The following is a 21038-nucleotide window of genomic DNA, read 5'->3' as shown; positions in this document are numbered from 1 at the left end:
AAAAAATTAAGATTTTTTAATAAACCCAAACATGCTAAAAATGATTTTAAACGCAGAAGAATGTATTTTAATTTGATTTCAGCTGGTTGCACTTGAATTTTCATTGAAATTTTGAAGTTTATTGTAAAAATATTTTTTTTGCCCCCTGATTTTCCGGGCCAATTTTGAAGGGGGTGACAAAAACTTTTAAAAATATTTGTACCAGCCTAATTGAAAAATAAAAAAAAATCAAAAAAAATTAAAATTAAAAAAAAATTAAAAAAAATGAAAAAAAAAAGAAAAATTTAGAAAAATTTAAAATACTTAAAAAGATTGAAAAAAAATGAAATTTTTGAATTTCTGAATTTTTTAATTTTGGAATTTTTGAAATTCTGAACTTTTGAATTTTGGAATTTCTGAATTTTTGAATTTTTAAACTTATGAATTTTTAAATTTTAGAATTTTAGAATTTTAGAATTTTTCAATTTTTGAATTTTTGAATTTTAGAATTTTAAAATTTTTAAATTTTTGAATTTTTGAATTTTTGAATTTTTGAACTTTAGAATTTTAGAATTTTAGAATTTATGAATTTTAGAATTTTAGAATTTATGAATTTTAGAATTTATGAATTTTAGAATTTATGAATTAAATTTTTTAATTTTTCAATTTTTGTATTTTTAAATTTTTGAATTTTTAATTTTTTTTATTTTTTTGAATTTTTTTTTGACATACAAATATCTCCGAAACACGCATTTAAAACTTTGCCCCCGGCTTACCGGTACTTGTCGGGTATCAGAAAATGAGTACCCGACAGGTACCGACACATATTTTTCTTCTACAGATGAACTTGAGATCAAATTTGATACCTGCTTTGCCACGCGCGGTGGGAGACTCGGGGGCAAACTCGAGAGCAAATTTGGTGGGAATCAAATCGGGTAGCAAATGGTTTAACTTTCGACATTTTCGAAAAATTAAATTCTTCGAAATTTTCAATAGGATTAAAAAGTTTAATAAACTTTTAGCATTTCTAGGCATGAATTAACACATAATTATTGATTTTGAAGGTAAACGAGAGCAAAAAATGATAAAAACCCATATTTGCCCCCCGCGGTGGGCTTGTTTCGGTGGCAAATTTGCAACCCTAGCGGTGGGGATGACGGAGTTTTTTCAAGGTGGCAAATTTGATCTCGGTATTCATGAGCCGGGTGCAAATTTGATTTACACCCCAGCGCTGGAGATGCCCTCAGTTGGCCTTTTTTGAACATGGGACAATTATGCGTTTTTTCGCGAAAAAACTGTATTTCCTCCTGTTTTCTAGAAAAAAGTACTGGATATTATAGGCTTTTCTGAAAGATCACACGATTTTGAACTTAACTGCATCATTAACTCAAAAACGATGAAAATGCTTATGGGACATTTATGCGATCAGGGGGTTTGAATATTTACGTACCATTTTTGTATGGACAGCAGCCAAAATTGTATGGAGACTTGTATGGGTGAACCAATGACACAAAATAGCTTCTTTGGGAAGGCCCCCACAAAGTTTGAGTCAAAATTGGCCGATTTTGTAGAGAGTTGCTCTTGTTTTCCTTTTATAAATACTTTTTTTTACATTATTTTCGGATTGAATAATTGTTCGGAAGGCGTTATTTTCCTTGGGTATGTCGAATATATATTTTTATTTTTGTCGAATAATAATTTGATTCAGCAACAAGAACTGAACGCACATGATTTGCAACAGTAAAAATAAAAGCGCTGCAGTGGCACACTCGTCGTGAACTCTCAGAAACCGCAGTGTGCAGTGTGTCACACCAACATGAGTAATTTAAAGAGGGGGGGAGTAATGAAGATTATGTTTTTTTTGTTTGTTACGAATGCACAATAACCTAAGATCTAGAATATATATTGTTCTGCCTTCCGCTCGCCACCGCCTTCCTCCTTGCCAAAAACTTGCCTATTTACATACATTGGTCCGATCGCTGGCCTCCCAAACTAGGCCGGAAAGCCCGCCTTCTGGCGGCACTTTTGCATGAGCACCCGCAGCATAAATTGCTTACGCGATAGCTGCCGCACGTGCTTCAGGAACACCTCCAGATCGATGACGCCGCTGCGCAGCGCTTCGCCCATAAAGTAGACCGCGTCCTCGATAGCTGCCTCCTCGGCGTACGCGTTCAGTAATCTTAAATGTTGAGGTTTTGTGTGAATTCTCAGCAAGATAGGGGGAAATGTGTCAACTTACTGTTTGTAGAGCGGTGCCGTCGTGGTGACCGCTTCGTCCACGTCGATTCCGTCGACCTTTTCGAGGCCCTCGAGGGCGCGCTCCAGCTCCTGCTCCTTGTCCTTGAGTACGGAGATCGATTTGGCGAGTTCCTGCTCGTCGCGCTCCAGCCGTCCGACGATGTCGTTGATTTTGCTCTGGCCCTCGTTCAGCTCCTGCTGGGTGCGTTTCAGCGTTTGGATCTCCGCCTGGCACTGGTTGACCTTCTCCTGGATGCGCCGCTTCAGTTTGTCCTCGACGGCGCTGACGAGCGAGGCCTTGATGTGCTCCTCGGTGATGGTTCCGGTGCCCTGGGCCGACGGGTTCTACGGGGAGAAGTCATTAACACCTCAGAAAGAAGTTTCTTCAAGATTCTACTCACATAACCGGTGTTGTAACCGCCGGCTGTGGGCATTCCCTGCGGCATGTACGGTGGATAGCTGGCTCCAGCTCCGGACGGTTGACCGTAGCCGCCGTATCCACCTCCGGCAGCCGCCGGGTACGGTGGGAACTGTTGCTGCTGCTGCTGCTGCGGATACGGACAGTACGGGCTCTGGGTGCTCGTCGGCGGTTGAGGCATGAAAGATTCTGCAAAGAAGCCTTGGATAACAATTCCCAAATTCCAACGAAATCCCCGCACTTACGTGTTGGATACGGCGTCTGCTGCTGCTGCTGCAGCGGCATCACTTCCGTCTTGGCCGCATTCTTGGGCTTGGAGTAAACCGGGGGGTAATCCCCGAAGGTGACAATCATCACCTGGATGAGCCCAAGCAGGTCCGAATGCGCCGGGTTCCAGTCGTGCAAGTATGGCAGATAGATCTTCCCGTTGTGGTCCACGTACATGGACACCTTGATGTGCATGTCGGACGTCGGCTGGACGTAGCAAAGGGGCGCGTACCGGGGATGCGTGTCCAGCAGCCAGATCGCCACCGGAATGTGGTACGTGTTGCCCTTGTACCGCACCGGAATGGTTCCCTTCAGGTTGAGCAGCTGCTTCACGGTGCCATCGTTGAATGCTGCGAGAAGATACTAATTAAACACTTCCTCAAACGAAGCCCCCGGAACCTCTTACCGTACTCCTCAACCCGATAGGCCAACGCCTTGTACTGTTTGAGGCAGTCGACGACGTCCTTCTTGGTCGCAGCGACATCCGTGTACGAATACTGTTCGTCAGAGAGTGGAGATAGATAACCAATCCAAGATAATCGTTATTGTTTAATCAATTTTCTGCTGCTGCCTGCGGCCAGACAATGACTAATTTAGTGCGCTGTTTGGATTTTGGACTTACGTTGGACAGCAATCGGCCGAGATCTTCCATTTTAGACATAGTACACACGCACGACTACACGACCACGGGGAATCTCATGCAGAACGAAAGCGTTCCCGGAATCGGCAAAATAAAGCAAAATTCTCCTTCTTCTGGCTGATGAAAACTTTCGTAGGAAAAATTAACACAAACTAACGACGAAGACGATGACGGCCCGATGAGTTCCACAACATCGTCGTCAGCATAAAAATTTAATGTTGACCAACTGACAGCTGTCATCATCATCATCATCGTCGCGGGGAGGGCCAGTGTTGCTTGTTGCATGCCTTTGGACTTGGATCTCTACACAGCGGCACTCAAAAAAATATGTAACTAAAAAAAAAATGTGTCACCGGCAGCCGCGAGCGTGTACACCCTTACCAAAAATCATGATTTTTTGAGTTCCCAATCCCACTTTTCATACGAATTTTTCAGTTCAACCCACACCCTTACCAAAAATCATGATTTTTTGAGTTCCAAATCCCACTTGGTTTTATCCCCTATCCCCGAATCCCACTTTCCCGATTCCCATATCCCCGAAAATCATTTCCCCGAATATCATTTTCCCGAAAACTCCACATCCCCAAAAATCATTTTCCCGAAAATTCCATATCCCCGAATGTCATTTACCTGAATGGCCATTTTACCGAACTGCCGTTTTCCCGAATTTACATATACCCGAATGGTTACTTCACCAAAAAATCAATTTTTCCGAATGATGACCTAGACATAAACTAAATTGTTATTTAGGGATTTCTTTTTATAAAAGTATGACGTTAATATTAAATTCTCCTACGTGTTTTGTAAGATTAAAAAAAAAACAAATAACCGTAGAAGGCCATTAATAAACCACGCGGACACTTGAAGAGTGCGGGGTATTGAGATCATCCACGTTCCATAAAAAAATATTTTTTTTTGTAGCGGCCATTTTCAGCAAAGGACAATTTTCCAAAACGGTATCTACGTGGTAAGGATAGAACAGCAACGATAGCTTCATGCGACGACTCGATGCGCAGGATTCAGTTTGTTCTAGATTTTGTTTAACTGAACTAATTTGTCTTTATCAATTTTGGCTGGATGAAGGCTTTGAACAATTATTTTTTATTTTTTTACGTCCAATTCGAGTTCTGCGACCAACACTTTTAATCAAATCTAAATACACTCAACCCCCGGTGGTTGGTCACTTTTTCGTTTGACACTTTTTTAGTTTGTACCCCGTTGGTTGGTCAAAGTCAAACTAAAAAGTGACGAACTGTCACTTTTTACAAGGCGCTCACGCAAACTATCAAAACAAACGTTTGATAGTGTGTGTAAACGCCGTGTAAAAGGGGTGTCAAACTAAAAAGTGACCCCGTTCGTTTGACAACAGTTGGTGTCAAACCATCGGGGTTTGAGTGTAGTTGATTATTGAATTACAAAAAGCATTTTTTGAATATTTCATCACCGCCATTTTAGATTTAAACTTACTAAATCACTTTAAAGTAGTTTAGGGGCTATACTTAAGCTCGACAGCTGATTTTGGTTGCCAAGGCCCCGAGTAACAATTACAAATTTTTGCGGTAGTCGGGCCTGAACGTGTGTCAAACACGTTCTGACCTGAAATCAAGGGTCCTGATTTTCGGTTCAATGAACAGAAACCACTCACTCATCGCCTATCCATTCGTCGCCTATTCCAACCCGCTAGCATTCATGAGCGAATGAGTCTCGCAAGCAGCCAGCGAGTGGCCCGAACTGTTCACTCAGCGAACAAATACATCGTGAAAATATTTGCCTACTCCGTCGCTCGACGACACTCACACACTACCATGCTCAGCGAAGAGCCACTCTCACAAAATGCCAGCGCGGCAGTCTTTTGTCTTCACGCCCTCAGTTTGCCATCAATTTGATTTTTCTTGGTGGAAGTTTCTTTGAATGGTGTCTATAATGTTATGAAATCAAAATAAATGCACAATTTAATTAATAACATTGATTTTAGGCAACCCAAATCAATGAGTATAACGCAGCGCATCAGAGAAAAAATGTTTTCAGTTCAGAGTGATCGGAGACGATCGGCCTGTCTGAACCGTTCGGAGACTGAGCCGATCAGAGAGAGAGAAGAGTAGAAAAGAGAGTGTTCGGGAGCGAATTGTTATAGAGTGACAAACGGTAGGAATTCATCAGGGCAGTATCGCGTCGCCTGCTACTTGTGCTTGCGAATGGAGTGGTTGATTTTGAGCAATCAGGACCCTTGCCTGAAATCTCTTTGGCCAGTTGTCGCACTTATATCAATTTGAATATTCAAAATTCAAGTGAAGCTCGGAATTTTTTGAACGTTCAATAGAGTAATCTACGTTCGTTTGTATTGCGTGTACGTACACAAAAATTAAGTGAGGTTAAATTTTGTCAGCCAGCAACATCAAATGGTGCACTAGTGTGCGTACGCGAAACATCATAAAGCTCTATTGTGGACATGATACTTTATTGATCGCTACTTCCCCGAAACCGGTCAAGCGGGTATGGCCGTTATCCAGAAACGCGCGCGGTTCTGGGCAACGGCCATACCCGCTTGACCGGGATTGGGGAAGTGGCGTTCGGGGAAATGGCCGTTCGGGATTATGGTCATTCGGGAAAATGATTTTCAGGGATGTGGAAAATTAGGAGAAGTGGCCATTCGGGAAAATGGTTTTTAGGGGAAGTCGCCGTTCGAGGATGTAGCCGTTCGGGGAAATGGATCGTTTGGGGAAATGATTTTCGGGTAAATGACATTTCGGGAAAGTGTCTTTTCGGAGATGTGGCATTCGGGGAAATGTCTCTTCGGGAATGTGGGTTTCGGGGAAATGTCATAGATTCCCACTTTTCATACGAATTTTTCAGTTCAACCCATATAACCATTTTTATGGTTGTAGTACCTGAGCTCAAAAAATCGTATGAAAAGTGGGATTTGGAACTCAAAAAATCATGATTTTTGGTAAGGGTGTACAACTTGGTGTACAACCATAAAAATGGTTATATGGGTTGAACTGAAAAATTCGTATGAAAAGTGGGATTTGGAACTCAAAAACGTTGGACAAAAATCATTGGACGTAATATTAGAACAACACGTCCGGGACTGTTTCATGAAAATTGTTCACTTTCAATAGTTATATTACTTTAAAGTTTTTTAAGCCTTAAGACCGAGCTTAAGACAGTAAAAAAATATATCTGTTCATTTTTCCCGGGAGTTCCAAATCAACAAAATCCCGGGTTTGAAATATTATAATTTAAATTATTTGGATTTTTTAATGTTAACATTTTTAAAATTTAGAATTTTTTGAGTTTTGAAATTTTACATTCGAGAAGTCGAAATTCAGGTTTTTAGATTTCAAAGTGGAGTACCCACGGAGTACCCCACGAGATTGCAATGTATTTTTTTATAGATCACTTAACCACAACAACTCAAATCGGGTACTCTTTTTTAGAATTTTTAAAGTTTTGAATATTTATTCTTTGAAGTTGATTTCTTACACTGAGAATCAACACTACACATTGTTTAGTTCACTTTTACCACTTGTATGGGATTTTTCAGCTCAAGTATGATTACACGAAAGTGTCTAATAATACTTGAACTGGAAAATCCCATACAACTGTGTAAAGTGAACTAAACAGTGTGTAATGTTGATTCTCAGTGTAAGAAATCAACTTGAAAGAATAAATCTGGAGTGTTGTTTGAAAAGGTCCAATAAACCAAATTTTCAGTTTTTGCTTTTTGAATGTTTTTTAATACCCCTGACTCAAGGCGGTTTCAAAAACACTCGAAAGCAAACTGGAAATTTGGTTTATTGGACCTTTAAAAAAAACTCCAAAAATGTACATGCAAAATATCAGCAAATTCGTCAGAGTCAACTTTTCACAGTGTTTTTCTCTACAAATCTAAAATCACATCTGTGGAGACTTTGTGCTTCTGAAATCACTCCGCTGTCATTTTTGACAAACTCTGTCAAAGCATGCTCGTCTCGTCCCGCAGCAGCCCAGCTGCAAATCGATTTTTCAGTCCGTTCGCAGTCGCATGTGTTTTTCGGTTCGCGCGAGTTCCGTAAAGTGCGTTGGATTTTTGACTAAATTTTCGACTATTTCAAACCAAATCAAGCTCGCAACCTTCGCTCGATGTAACAGGCCCGGTGGTCCATCAAATTAACCCGCGAGTCGCGTTCCGGCCAGAGTTTTTGCAAGCGTTTTGATTGAAGTCGTGTGTTGTAACCTTTGTGGTTCCGAGCACCGCTGCACCGTGTGAATGGATTCCGATCCCGAGGTGGTGCTGGTGGACAAAGTGGACGAGGACGAGTTCTCGACGGACAAGGACAGCGGAATGGAATCGGCCGGAAACAGCAAGGATGACACGCCCGAGCGCAAATCCGCCACGGTAAGTCGTCGCCTACTACGCTGTGTGTGTTGATCGATCGATTTCCAGTTTCTTTCGCTGCTGCTGCTGCGTGTGAACAGTGAAAAACGAACTCGAAAACCGGCGTTCTGATGTTATGCAACCAGAGCAGGCTGTGTTAAAAAAGGGATGTTTTGGCTTTCGTTTTAGCTTGAAGAATTGCCCCGGGAAGAGGAAATTCCAAAGCCTGCTGAGCTTGCGGAATCGCAACCCCAACCACAGCCGGCTGCAGCACCAGCAGCCCCCGCACCAGCGCCAGCGCCTAGACCGACTGCACCTACTGCTTCCTCCGCCGCCCCCTCCTCAACACAGGCCATCAAGAGTAAGGAGGACGACTTTGATGACGTAAGTAGAGTGCTGTTGCATTCACACCTCTATGCATTATTTTGTTATCAATCTCGAAAAAAAAAACGATTTCGAAATCTTGGTTAACGGTTTCTTGAGCAATCTTGAAAAAGGGTGGAATTGAGCTCGTCTCAAAAGTTAGTTCGTCAATACGTATGTACTTAGGCTGATAGTTTGAGAAGATAGTTTACCGCGCGCTGAGCTTGTGTTGCAAAAGCGGTAGTCCCACAACATTTTCAAGGGTTGTTTGGACATGTTTAGAGTTTTTTTTAAAGGTTCTATAAACATATGAAAGACAATAGCTTTTTGGACCTTTTTTTTGGGAGGGTGGTCCAGCCGCACATCGTTGATGTTAAAACCTCTAAATTGGGCCCTCGTCCTGTCACGTCCGTCAGTAGTCTTGTCGTACATTACAACTAGAATCAGATCTGCCAATGAATTAGTACACTTCGACCAAATAAACACTGACGCTGTATGGATCTGACTCTAGAATAAATGCACAGTTGTGTGTTATTCATAAGTGCGAATCATTCAATTATTCATATAAGTCCAAATATTCATTTGCTAACTACTTTGGATTGAAAATCTAAACTTTAATCTAAAATCCTCTAAACTTAATGTTCAAAACTAAACGTTCCTTTAACTGTTGTAGTACTATTTCTATCAAAAACAATAAAAAATATGAACTGATAAACAAATAGGACAGAAATCGCGATTTGAAAAAGAAATGACAATTTACGTCAAAAGATCCGTAGTTCCTCGATTCGCAACAATGGTCAATCCAAAAACCCTTAGTTCAACAGATCGACGAATTTTGTCCGATATCATTTCACTATTGATTGATCGAGACTCTATGGACAATTTGACATTAAAGAATGCCTAATAGTCAACATCAATCAAAGTTTATTGACAGCATTACTCTTATTTAACAATTGCAACTAACTTTAACATCAAATAGATTTGGAAAGGATACAGATTTATTTTAAATGCTAATGCTAAACAAAAAATCAATTGTACTATCCTGAAGTCCCAACCTAATACCCACATTGTGATAGTGAAAAAATCACAGAAGCAGCGGTGTCTTGTGCAATTGTGATATTTTCACCATCGGAGAACTACCTAGTTCACGAAGACAGCTTATCGGTCAACGCTTAAGCCCTGGGGCTGCGGCAAAGCGAGTTCTCGTAGCATGAAGTGGTGTCCATAGTGCTTATAAAAAAGAATGTATACCCAAATTTTAACTAATACACTAGGATCAAATCATGCCCTTTGACTTTACAAGGCCCAGGGAACAACAAGGCCAGCGTAAAGTTATGATTTTGTTTCATTATGCCAAATTGGTTGAATATTTGAAAAATGAATCCAACTTCGGGCACAGTTTTTATGTGTGGTCAATTTGTTTAAAAGTTCATTCAGTCATGTCAAATATTGTTTCCAAATGTTTGATTCTCTTAAATTTTTGTGTGGTAGAATATACACAGATAATTCTGATGTTCGTTTTCAGTTAATATTAACTGAAACTGAAAATTTCAGCAGTGCAGATTTCAGTAAATTTAACTGAATTCAGTAATGAGAAATTGGTGTAGATAAAGCTTAGTTGAGCAACTCTCTACGAAATCGGCCGATTTTGACCATTTTTATTTTTTGTATTTTTTGATTTGACTTAAACTTTGTGGGGGCCTTCCCTATGACCAAATAAGCTATTTTGCGTCAAAAAAAAATAAATAAAATAAAAATCAAGACTAACATTTTAGAAGGGCCAAACTTTGAATATTACGCCCATTTAAAATGCTAGTCTTGATTTAAAAAAATTCAAAATATTTTTTTCGAAAAGATCGGAAAATTTCACGAATTTTTTATGTATTAAAATTGAAAATCAGACCATTATTTGCTGAGATATGGTCATTAGAAAATGGTGAGTTGTTTTGGTGAGTTTTAGAAAACTTAATTTTTCGTGTTTCTTTTTCTTAAAGCGGCTCTATCTCAGCAACCCGAGGTCAAATCTTCATTGTCTTTTAGACAATTTTATAGCAAATTTTCTGAACTTTTCAAAAAAGAGACGGTCAAATCAAACTTTCGGTGGCTATATCTTGAAAACGGAGCCCTTTATCAAAAAATCTGTAGAGTACTTTTCGATTGCAAATTCAATTTTGCATTAAAAAATAATGTCAAACTTGTTTTTGCATGAAACTTCGATTTTTTTTCCAAAAATCACTGTTTTTTCAAATATTCATAACTCGGTGGCAGATTTTTTGACCATGTTTCTCTATGGCTCAAAAGTTGCGGATTTTTGTCCCCTGAAACATATCAAAAAAGCTCGAAAATCAAAAAATACGTATTTTGGGAAATTGAGTTCTAGTGAAAAAAAAAGTTGATTAAAAAATCTGCAAATTTTTTTTCCGTGTACCTATTTTTTCGCAAAAGTCCTCAACAATACCTACAACTTTACCGAAGACACCAAATTGATCAGAAAATTCCCTCAAAAGATACAGCTGTTTGAATATTTACATACCATTTTTGTATGGACAGCAGCCAAAATTGTATGGAAACTTGTATGGGTGAACCAATGACTCAAAATAGTTTATTTGGTCATAGGGAAGGCCCCCACAAAGTTTGAGTCAAATCAAAAAATACAAATAAAATCCATTTCCGGTTTTGGTAGAGAATTGCTCAGTTTTCAGTTTTCGGAAAACTTCAATATCGAAAATAATACAAACATGTTTGTTATGAATGAAAAAAATTAAAACGCTTTAAAAATATTTCAAAATCTTGAAATTGTAAAAAAATATTTTTTTTACTTTCAGATATGGTTACTATATTGATAAATTTACGAAAATATTGTTTTTCTGAAGTTTTACATCCATTTCTTCTCGGATTGGTTTTCAAAAAGCCGTAAGAGCCAATGGTATCGGTATCCGACCTACCTACGAAAAAAAAAAATCAAAAATGCTTGAGATTGTTCATCTACACGTCGCTCAAGTCAAAGTGTCCCAAACTAAAAATAATTGAACTTTTGTTACAATTGGGAGACAAACGAAAATTCTCGAGCTTTTTTTGAAAAGGTCCAATAAACCAAATTTTCAGTTTTTGCTTTTTGGGTGTTTTTCAATACCCCTGAGTCAAGGCGGTTTTAAAAACACCCAAAAAGCAAAAACTGGAAATTTGGTTTATTGGTCCTTTTCAAAAAAATCTCCAGAATTAGTGTTGGAGGCCACGGTGGCTCTTATGGCTTTTTGAAAACTCACCGGAGAAATTTATCAATGAACGTTATAAAATGTATTCTGAATAACTTGTAAAAGATGTTTCATGTTTTTAAAGGAAAAAATCAATAAAGAAATTGCATTGGCTTGATTAAATTAACAGTCTGGACCCGAAGCCTGATTTTTCTGTTACATTCTTATTGGATTGACCAAATTGGATGAAATTTAAATAGTTATACGCTAACATTCTATATAAACTAACGCAGGTTGAACCAGATGAAGATTCTTTGGTTATTTAAAAAATAAAAATTGAAATTATAGGTATTTTCTTCAAAATCTGATGAATAATTCAATTCAATTGGTGTTTATTAGAATTTAACAGTTCTGCTTCAGGATGTTACATTTGCAATTCAGAGATTTGGAGAACCTTTCATACATAACATACCAATCAGCATAGCGCACCAGGTACGCGTGCTGTAGCAAGAAGACGCTTCCATCTTTCTCGGTCTTTTGCTACTACTATCCAATTTTCCAGGTTACAGATCTTCCGAATATCACCATTCACTTGATCTCCCCACCGTGCGCGCGGTTTCCCTGCTCTTCTGCCTGTTCCGCCAGCTGGTTCAGCGCGGTCAAATAGCAGTCTGACATGCTGGCTTTCGTCCATTCGGGCGACATGGCCGGCCCACCTGAGCCTCCCGATCTTCGCCTGGGTGGCGATGGTCGGTTCTTCGAGAAACGCGTGCAGCTCGTGGTTCATGCGTCGTCGCCTCACTCCGTCAGACACCTGTACTCCACCGTAGATCGTTCGTAGCACCTTTCGTTCGAAAACTCCAAGGGCACGTTCGTCCTCCTGTCGCATCGTCCAGGTCTCGTGGCCATAGAGGACTACAGGTCTAATCAGTGTATTGTACATCGTCGGCTTCGTGCGGCGTTGCACTCGATCCGAAGTAAGGGTTTTCCGTAATCCGAAGTACGCACGATTCCCAGCAAAAATACGAGTGCGGATCTCTTTGCTGGTGTCGTTGTCGGCGGTTACCAGCGATCCCAAGTACACGAACTCGCTCACCTCCTCCAACTCATCACCATCCACAGTTAGAGGGGTGAGACTTGGGGGGCCGACGTCCTTCGAACCCCTTCCTCTCATGTACTTCGTCTTCGTCGTATTCATGCCAAGTCATACACGCCTTGCTTGTACCTTCAGTCGGGTGTAGACGTCCTTCACCGTCTCCAGGTTTCTTGCCACAATGTCGATGTCATCGACAAAAGCAAGCAACTGGTAGGCCTTGTTCATAATCGTGCCACTCGTTTAGATGCCCGCCCTTCGAATAATGCCCTCAAGGACGATGTTGAACAGCGCACAGGATAAGCCATCACCTTGCCGCAGCCCTCGGCGTGATCCAAAGGGTTCCGCTAATTCCCCCGAAACACGCACGTTTCATTCAGCCGAGTCAGTTTATCCGAGAATCCGTTCTCGTGCATAATCTGCCATAGCTGCTCGCGGTCGACTGTATCATAGGCCGCCTTGAAATCGATGAAGATGTGATGTGTGGGCATGTTGTACTCACGACATTTCTCGAGGATCTGTCGGAGACAAAATATTTGGTCCGTGGTGGCGCGCGCGCCAGTAAAGCCCGCTTGGTAGGTCTCCACGAACTTCCTTGCGTGGGGTGACAGCTGACGGCAGAGGATCTGGGAGAGAATTTTGTAGGCCGCGTTGATAAGCGTAATCCCGCGGTAGTTGCCGCAATCCAGCTTATCGCCCTTTTTGTAGATGGGGCACACGACACCATCCATCCACTCCTCCGGTAGCTTCTCCTCCTCCCAGATCTTGGAAATCGCCAAGTGGATCGCCCTCGCTACTTTCTCTCCTCCATATTTGAAGAGCTCACGGGGTAACCGATCCTTGCCGGCAGCTCTGTTGTTCTTCAGCTTCCTGATCTCCCTCTTCACCGTCTCCAGATCAGGTGCTGGGAACTGTTCATCAGCTGCGGGCGCTCCAAGGTTGACTCCATCGCCGTCTCCGTTCGCTTCATCGCCGTTGAGGTGCTCGTTGAAGTACTGCTTCCACCTGTCCAACACCTCGCTCTTGTTAACGATCAGGTTTCCTTTGTTGTCCCTGCACACGTCGGCTCGCGGCACCAAGCCTTTACGGGACCGGTAAAACTTCCGCGTTTCGTTAGCTCGAAATAGCTGCTCCATTTTTGCGAAATCCCGGTCTTCCTGCTGGCGCTTCTTGAGCTTGAAAACCGCGACTTGCCGATTCCGAGCCTGCCTGTATCGTTCCACGATCCCTCTGGTCGCCTTGTGCAGCTTCTTGTCGTATTAAGCTGCTTTCTTCTCGGCGGTAATCTGTTTGCACTCGTCGTCGTACCAATCGTTTCGACTGACTCGGATCGCACTACCCAGTGTGGCTTCCGCTGCACTGCCGATGGCTGAGCGTATGCGGCTCCAACCACCCTCAAGCGAGGCTGCACCAAGTTTCTCCTCACCTGGCAGATTCGCTTCCAGCTGCTGCGCATAACTGTGGGCCACAACTCCGTTCTGCAGACACGCAGTGTTGAACGAAGGGGCCCGCCGGCTCCGGCGTTGGTTGTACACCGTCGACAGCTTTCAGCGCATGTCAACTCCAACTAGGTAGTGGTCCGAGTCAAGAATCGGCCGTCGATCAGGACGTGGTCGATTTGCGTTTTCGTCCGTTGGTCAGGTGATGTGGAGAACCTTTCAACTGAGATCAATTCAAAAGCCGTTACAGAGAGGGTACATTTTTTTCTACGTTTAGATTTTGCTAGCTGAGTGCTCTTTTGGGGAAAATAAATTTTGAGAAAAAAAAACCTAGATCTATAAATCTGATGATTTATGTTTTTACAATTGAAAAAAAAAAATAATAATCATAATTTTACGAAATGGATAATTTTGTTTTCCTGCACAATTTTTCAATTAAAAAATATCAATATAAAAATTATAAGAATTAAATTCAAACATGAAGAATGTTATATATGTTAAAATTTGATCTCAAGTTTATTTTTTTTAAATTCAGACAATAATTTTATTTATTTAATATTTCATGAACAGCCTTAAGGGCCGGTCATAGAACTATTTTGAAAAGTCGTCGCGGGCCGGATGAAATGGCTTCACGGGCCGGACGTTGGGCAGGCCTGCTGTAGAGCGAATAATTAGATTTTTAATTTTTTGAATGATTTTATATTTCTAGACTTTTTTTTTTAGGTCCTATTTATAAACATATGAAAGACAATAGCTTGTAGGATCTTTTCAAAAAAAAAAAAAAAAAAACTCTGGATTTGAAGAAAGGTTGAAGGTTTTAAGAATTGATTATTGGAATTCAAGTTTTTCTTACTTAAAATGTTTAATTTTTTTGGAAATTTTGTCCAATGGTTTATATTGACTTTTTATAAAGAGTTTTTGAAATGAAGTCATTCTGCAGATAAAAAAAAAAAACCCTTTTTTGATGATCTGGAAAAGTCGGGAAAAAGTTGGAAATTTGAAAATGAGATTTGAGTGGTCACCCTCAGTGAGGTTGTTCCTATAATTATTCTAAACTTATAAGCAGTCCCTTTTAGCAAAGCTCAACCTGTAAGGAAGGTCATTACTTACTAATTCCTCCAATCTCTTTCCAGGAACCCGACGAGTCCCTGTCCGAGCGGCTGTGGGGCCTCACCGAGATGTTCCCGGCGGGCGTGCGCAACCTGACCGGCGCCGTCGTGAGCCTGTCGGCGGCGAGCGTCAAAACGCTGTACCAGTTCAGCTGCAGCGCGTCCTGGATATTCTTCACCAGCTCGATGATTCTGTTCGCGCCGGTCGTGTTCGAGGTGGAGCGCGCCCAGATGGAGGAGATGCAGCGGTCACAGCAGAAGCAGGTGCTGCTGGGCCCGGGTTCGGCCGTTGGCGGCGCCGGTGCTGGTGGTGGTCCGGGTGGAATGCCCGCGTTGCCCCCAATGGCGGCACGATAATCGATAGGGATGGAGAGAGAGAGCAATTGCAAGTTTTTTTTGTTTCGTTAGCCAGTTAGAATCAGACGATGCCCATTTTATGAAGTGTGTTGGTCTTGCGTTGGGGGAGAAGCAGATTCCGGAAGGTAAACTCTTTGAAGGGCACGCGAGCGAATTGAATTATGTCGCTACCAAGAAAACGTTTCTCCCACGTGAGGGCGCGCGCATTCTCTCTCGTTTTAGCAATTTCCTGTTTTCGAGCAATCGAATAACTTCAATTGATTGAACAAAAACAACAAACTAATTAACTGAGTATGATTGTTAATAAGTAGTCGTATCCTAAATGAGCAGTCAAATAAAATTAAAAAAGTGGGGAACGCAACTGTTTCTCAGTAAAAATGAGGTTCTTTCTATTTAAAAATTGTGAAAATCTTCCACCTCAGCTTCAACTTGTTCATAACTGCTTTATTAGCAACATCTTAAAAATAGTACATGGTCCTTACTGTCTGATTTGTCCTGAAATCTGGTCAAACTTGTGGCACATGGCAATCTTGAATTTGTAACTGGGGCGTAAAACAAAACAACTTGGCAGGCAGCATCACCAGCACACCCTCAAGTCAATCGATAGTTGCGAAAGTGTTTGTAGTGCTGCATCACCGACTGCATGAACCCTTCGGTGCTGATGATCGTGATGGACGGGTACATCTCCCGCATCTTGGGCCACAGCTGCTTATCGTCCACGTGCGAAACCACAAACAGCTTGTCCGCATGCTTCGGCTGCTGGCCCGGGAACTTGATGACCCGCCCTCCGGCGCTCGCCATAATCACTACAAAAAAAAACACAAAAACACAAAATCAATCAAACGTTTCCCCTGGAAAAAGACCCCCCATTCTTACGCTGCAGCTCGTCCGGCGGCGGCTTCGTGCTGGGCGTCACAAACATCGAATAGTCCTGGAAGATTTTCGCCTCGCTCGCCAGCTGCAGTGACTTCTTCAGGCTGAACTTGAACCGCCGCTCCATTTCGCCGTCCGCCAGGATAAAGTCCCACGGGTCAACTAGCTCGCGGCGCCGCTGCACCTCCTCCAGGTAGGGCTGGCCCACGATGGGGATGCCGCGCGCCATGGCGCACAGGAATTTGTACGTGCGGTAGACGCGGTCCGACACGAGGATCGAGGCGAGCTCGGGCAGGTCCACGATGGTGCCACCTGGAAGGAGTTTGGTGTTTGTGGTGAAACATTTGTGTGCGGAGTAGTGCGCAGTGTAGACCAACGGATATGGATATCGAAGTTTTGAAAGGTGGCATGCATTGGTAATAATAAGGTCTCTACTTACCAGGTTTTTCAAAGAACAGAGCACGAGTGATATACAAAGTGATATTTTAAATGTGAAAGATTATTTTTGGGTTTCTGGAGTATTTATTTTTTCAAAAAGATTCAATATCCAAATTTGTATTTTTTGTAATATTCATTACTAAAAGCGGTTTCAATAGCAGCCAACAACCTAGAATAATTCTTGGTTTGATTGTCTTCACTCAGAAAAAAGTACTGGCGAAATCCATAAGAACGTCTTTTGATCATTCGACATCAGGATTTTATTCGAATGTCATAAGATTTTCTTATGTCTGGGAGGGGAAATTTGACAAAGCCGTTACTTAAGATTTTCATCGAGCTATCTTATGATATTGGTACGAAGATTTTTATGACATCGACAATTGTTTTATTATGGAAATCAGTGTTTTTCATAGAGCAATCTTATGATATTTGTAAGAAGGTTTTCATGACTTTAATAATTATGTTATTATGGATATCAGTGTTTATTATTATTGTTTTATACTGGCATACATATCAAATTGAGATCTAGATTCGATTGGAAAACTGTGAAGGCCAAAGTTCTCCAGAACGATGCTCTCTAATCCGTTTTCATCACCGGTCCCCGAAGAGTCGCGCCAAAGCAGGTTCACTAGGATGTCCTCTTTACTTTCCCGGATTTCTCCGATTCCGTACCAGATCTGTCCGGCGGCCACGAAATCTGTGCCCTTGGCGGTCAAAGAACGGCGATCCGGGACGTGCAAGAGCCTCGCGTCTCGATCGGCAGAATTGTTTTCCGGGAAGAGCTCGTCGCGTCACTCTCGCTGAAGCTCGGGATTTATTCCACCGGATCGGTCTGTGGAGTGAAATTTAGGTTAATTACTGGTTCAATTTCAAACATGTGTACTTACGTTAGATTTTGCGAGTCCGTTTTGGCCGGGGGCACAAGATGCCGTCCTTGCCGGAGCCTCCAACTGGCGTCTCGATCGGTGAATTGGCGCTCAGGGATGGGCTCGTCGCTTCGTTTTCACTATTGATCTGGACCGAGCCTACGGAATCGACTTCGATTGTGGTCCTGTAAATGTAATGAAGTAATAGTTTATATGCCATAAAAAATTAAAAAGCAATAACTTACTTTACGGGTCCTCCACTCGGAAACAACTTCCCACAAGTTTTCTCTTCCGACGCCATGTTAAAGTTTGGGTGATATAACATTGTTTTAAGTTATTTTCACACTGCTGACATTTGTAAATAGCGAATGTTCAAGCTATAAAATCCATAGGAAAATCTTATGAACTTTGTTGCCAGTTCTTATAAAAAACAACAACATGGCATTGGTCGAACAGCATTGGAAAATCTTATGTAAAGCATGGGTCAGGGGTATTCAAAAACACCCAAAAAGCAAAAACTGAAAATTTTGTTTATTGGACCTTATCTAAAAAAAACTCCAGAAATTGCAAAGCCATATCTCAGCCATCAAAGGTCGGATAGACAATGTTAAAAATAAGCATACATAATAGATACATTTCTCAGCTATTTGAAAACACTTTTTTTAAGTACCGTAAACTGGGGTGAGATTGATAGCCCGGGGTGACTTTGATAGGTTTTTCAAATGCCCGTCAAATTCGTAGCTCAACATTTTTGAGAATTTGTATATTAGCACTGAGGGCTACCTTATTATCGAACATATGTGCAAAAATGTGACTATTATATTGGTTCTATCAAAGTTAGTGGCCAAATCAAATTTCTATCAATGTCACCCCGGGCTATCAATGTCACCCCAGTTTACGGTAACAAATTTTAAAATTATTAAAAAGGTGAATGCCAAAAATGGTTATAATTCGGTGCATTACCAAAGAAATAGAGTTTTTACAATAGGGAGCGTTTTTTTCATTACTTATTTTTATTAGGTCCACTTAGGCTGGTACAAATATTTATAAAAGTTTTTGTCCTTCAAATGCGGACCGAAAAATCAGGGGACAAAATAATATTTTTCAAAAAATATCAAAATTTCAATGGAAAATTTAGTGCAATCAGCTGGAATCAATTTAAAATGCACCCCCCCCCCAACCTGCGTTAAGAATCATTTTTAGCATGTTTGGGTCAATACATTTTTTTTTGTTTTTTTTTTTTGTTGTAATTTTTCGATGTGCAGTACCGAGGCAGTTCTTTGTGATGATTATTGCACTTGATCGTAATTTTTAATCTCACAAAATTTCTAAAATAAAAAAAAACATTTTAAAATTTAAAAATTTTAGAAATTTTTGCAGGGGACCATTCATAAGCCACGTGGACACTTTTTTGGAAATCTCGAACCCGCCCCCCCCCCCCCCCCTCTTAAAAGTGTCCACGTGTTTTATATTTTTTTTAGAATTTTTACTTTTTGAATTTTTATTTTATATTTTTTTAAACTTTAATATTTTAAATGTCTCAATTTAAAAAAAATATGTTAGAAATTGGTTTTAAGAATTTCAGAATTTGAATTGTTAGAACATTAGATTTTTTTGAGTTTTAGATTTTTGAAAATTGTATTAAAATTTTTAAGAATTTAAGAAAATAAAATTTTTAGAATTTAGAAGATTTTGAGTTTTTAATATTTTTTCAAAATTTTTCTTTTTGCCTTCCTCACCTTACTGAGGAAAGGCTATAAAATCACTCGGAAAATGAACTTTTTAATTAGACCTCCTAGACCTACTTTCATTTGTACATATCGACTCAGAATCACCAGCTGAGCAAATGTCTGTGTGTTTGGCTGTATGTAGACATGTGTACCAAATCAATGCCACTGGAATATCTCGTCACAGGCTCAACCGATTTTGGCCGGAATGGTTTTAATCGATCCGTCTTAACGTCCCCTAAGTTGCTATTAAAATTCATGCAGTTTCATCATGCATTTAAAAAGTTATGCAGTGTTGCGAGTTTGAGCGCTCATCCGCTCATGAGCGAGCATTTTTCACTCATTCGTGAGGAGGAGCGCGACGCGAGCTAGTCACGTTTGCTCGTGCTCGTGTTTGCTCATTTATTTTATGAGCGAAAATGCTCATTGCTCGCGCTCGCGCTCATTTTTGCTCATTGAGCAAAATGAGCGGTATTTTTTTACCTGTAACGGGCAAACGATAACAACTTTTTTTTTTTCAGCAGAGCTTCGAGGTTGTTTTTTTTTATGGAGGCTTGAATAGGCTAATCTTAATAATATTGGATGAAGTTATTTGTCATATTTTTTTGTTTTGAAACTTGTTTTGGAGTCAGAGTTAAGGTTAAGGTGTTACATTAAGATCTTTACACAGTTAAAAAAAACCATAGAAATATTACATCTGGGAAGTACGTCTTTTATGTTAGAAAAATGCGTAATTTTACTTCTGAAAATGTGTAATTTTGCCACTTTTCTAGTGTAATGCAACTTTTTCAGTCTAAATCGAGGTAAAATTATAACATTCAAGAGGTAATATTCAACCTTACAAAATTACAACTTCCAAATGTACACTTTTTTACTGTGCAGAAATAGTTCGATTAATAAAAAAAAGTTGATAATAGAGTGACACGTGAAAGTGAACTATTTAATAAAGCTGAAAAGTATCTTTTAAGGAACACAAATATGTTTTTTGGTAATAAATTTAGTCATGTTTTAATTCCTGGGCACCTCATCTTGTTTAGTCAATTATTTGTAAATAATTTTGCATAATAAATGTCAAATCTGTGTCTTAGATAATTTTCACATCAATTATCTTATTTATATGCTGGAGTCGATCCAAATAAATAAATGAGAATTGAGCGTGCTCACAAGTAAAAACATGTTTTAATATAAAAATAAATCGATTACCATCCTATTTACAGCTTATGTAAGACCTAAAAATTCCGTTCCTTGACAGTTTACTCTAAATTTGAAAGTGAAATAAGCTAAAAAGAGTGTCTGGGATTCTTAGCAAATTAAGACACTTTACTTGCGTGTCAGCCATTTTTCATTTATCGGGAAATTAATCAAAACTAGTTTTCTAAATTATCAAACTCTGAAAAAAAAATATATATATAGGCTGACAACATTAAAGTTTCATAAATTTACCATTACCACATCCCTTGAAATCCACCGCGATCAATTTTTGACAGTTCGACGCCAACGAATAATTTGATGAATTTACCGCGGTTAACCAAAATTAAATTACCAATGCAACTATGATGAGTTCATGTCCCTTTTTCGCGATGAAATTATCTTCAAAAGTGGTAATCCAATTGGCCTGTGCCAGATTCATAAACAATACTAGAAATCTACCTGATTTGCTAATGAGCGCTCATTGAGCGC

At 40.3% G+C, this 21038-nt stretch overlaps 3 protein-coding genes across 4 annotated transcripts in view; 1 reads left to right on the top strand and 2 right to left on the bottom strand.

Moving 5' to 3' along the window:
- Positions 1 to 1628: 1628 nt before the first annotated feature.
- On the bottom strand, positions 1629 to 3756 carry LOC6038795 (tumor susceptibility gene 101 protein). The gene is made up of 6 exons (XM_001848466.2): positions 3525 to 3756; positions 3309 to 3399; positions 2881 to 3252; positions 2619 to 2824; positions 2219 to 2562; positions 1629 to 2158 (listed from the first exon to the last, which is right to left on the bottom strand). Exons 1-6 carry the CDS (start codon positions 3561 to 3563, stop codon positions 1972 to 1974), a joined length of 1239 nt encoding a protein of 412 aa, XP_001848518.2. The 5' UTR covers positions 3564 to 3756; the 3' UTR covers positions 1629 to 1971.
- A 3761-nt stretch (positions 3757 to 7517) lies between these two features.
- Positions 7518 to 15832, top strand: LOC6038799 (mitochondrial import receptor subunit TOM22 homolog). Its single transcript, XM_038259086.1, has 3 exons — positions 7518 to 7920; positions 8089 to 8283; positions 15122 to 15832. Exons 1-3 carry the CDS (start codon positions 7792 to 7794, stop codon positions 15452 to 15454), a joined length of 657 nt encoding a protein of 218 aa, XP_038115014.1. The 5' UTR covers positions 7518 to 7791; the 3' UTR covers positions 15455 to 15832.
- A 51-nt stretch (positions 15833 to 15883) lies between these two features.
- LOC6038800 (mediator of DNA damage checkpoint protein 1) overlaps positions 15884 to 21038 on the bottom strand; it is a 35169-nt gene continuing 30014 nt past the window's right edge. For both annotated transcript variants that reach the window (XM_038259082.1, XM_038259083.1), the window contains 2 exons: positions 16331 to 16639; positions 15884 to 16260 (listed from right to left, as the gene is read on the bottom strand). In XM_038259082.1, the coding sequence (XP_038115010.1) occupies positions 16046 to 16260; positions 16331 to 16639 (524 nt within the window). In that variant the 3' untranslated portion in view covers positions 15884 to 16045. The remainder of the gene's footprint in view (positions 16261 to 16330; positions 16640 to 21038) is intronic.

The sequence above is a fragment of the Culex quinquefasciatus genome, chromosome 3, assembly GCF_015732765.1.
Source record: "Culex quinquefasciatus strain JHB chromosome 3, VPISU_Cqui_1.0_pri_paternal, whole genome shotgun sequence".
Taxonomy (NCBI): domain Eukaryota; kingdom Metazoa; phylum Arthropoda; class Insecta; order Diptera; family Culicidae; genus Culex; species Culex quinquefasciatus.
The sequence above is the reverse complement of the archived record's forward strand: the minus strand, read 5'-3'. Positions and strand labels throughout refer to the sequence as shown.

Bases quoted from the DNA above. Each gene is read 5' to 3' on its own strand.
- LOC6038795 (XM_001848466.2), bottom strand. From the start codon at position 3,563: ATGTCTAAAATGGAAGATCTCGGCCGATTGCTGTCCAAC. The intron at 3,400-3,524 runs GTAAGTCCAAAA...TCTGACGAACAG, and splicing joins TCGGCCGATTGCTGTCCAAC to TATTCGTACACGGATGTCGC. The intron at 2,159-2,218 runs GTAAGTTGACAC...TCAACATTTAAG, and splicing joins ACGGCACCGCTCTACAAACA to ATTACTGAACGCGTACGCCG.
- LOC6038799 (XM_038259086.1), top strand. From the start codon at position 7,792: ATGGATTCCGATCCCGAGGTGGTGCTGGTGGACAAAGTGGACGAGGAC. The intron at 7,921-8,088 runs GTAAGTCGTCGC...CTTTCGTTTTAG, and splicing joins CCGAGCGCAAATCCGCCACG to CTTGAAGAATTGCCCCGGGA. The intron at 8,284-15,121 runs GTAAGTAGAGTG...ATCTCTTTCCAG, and splicing joins AGGAGGACGACTTTGATGAC to GAACCCGACGAGTCCCTGTC.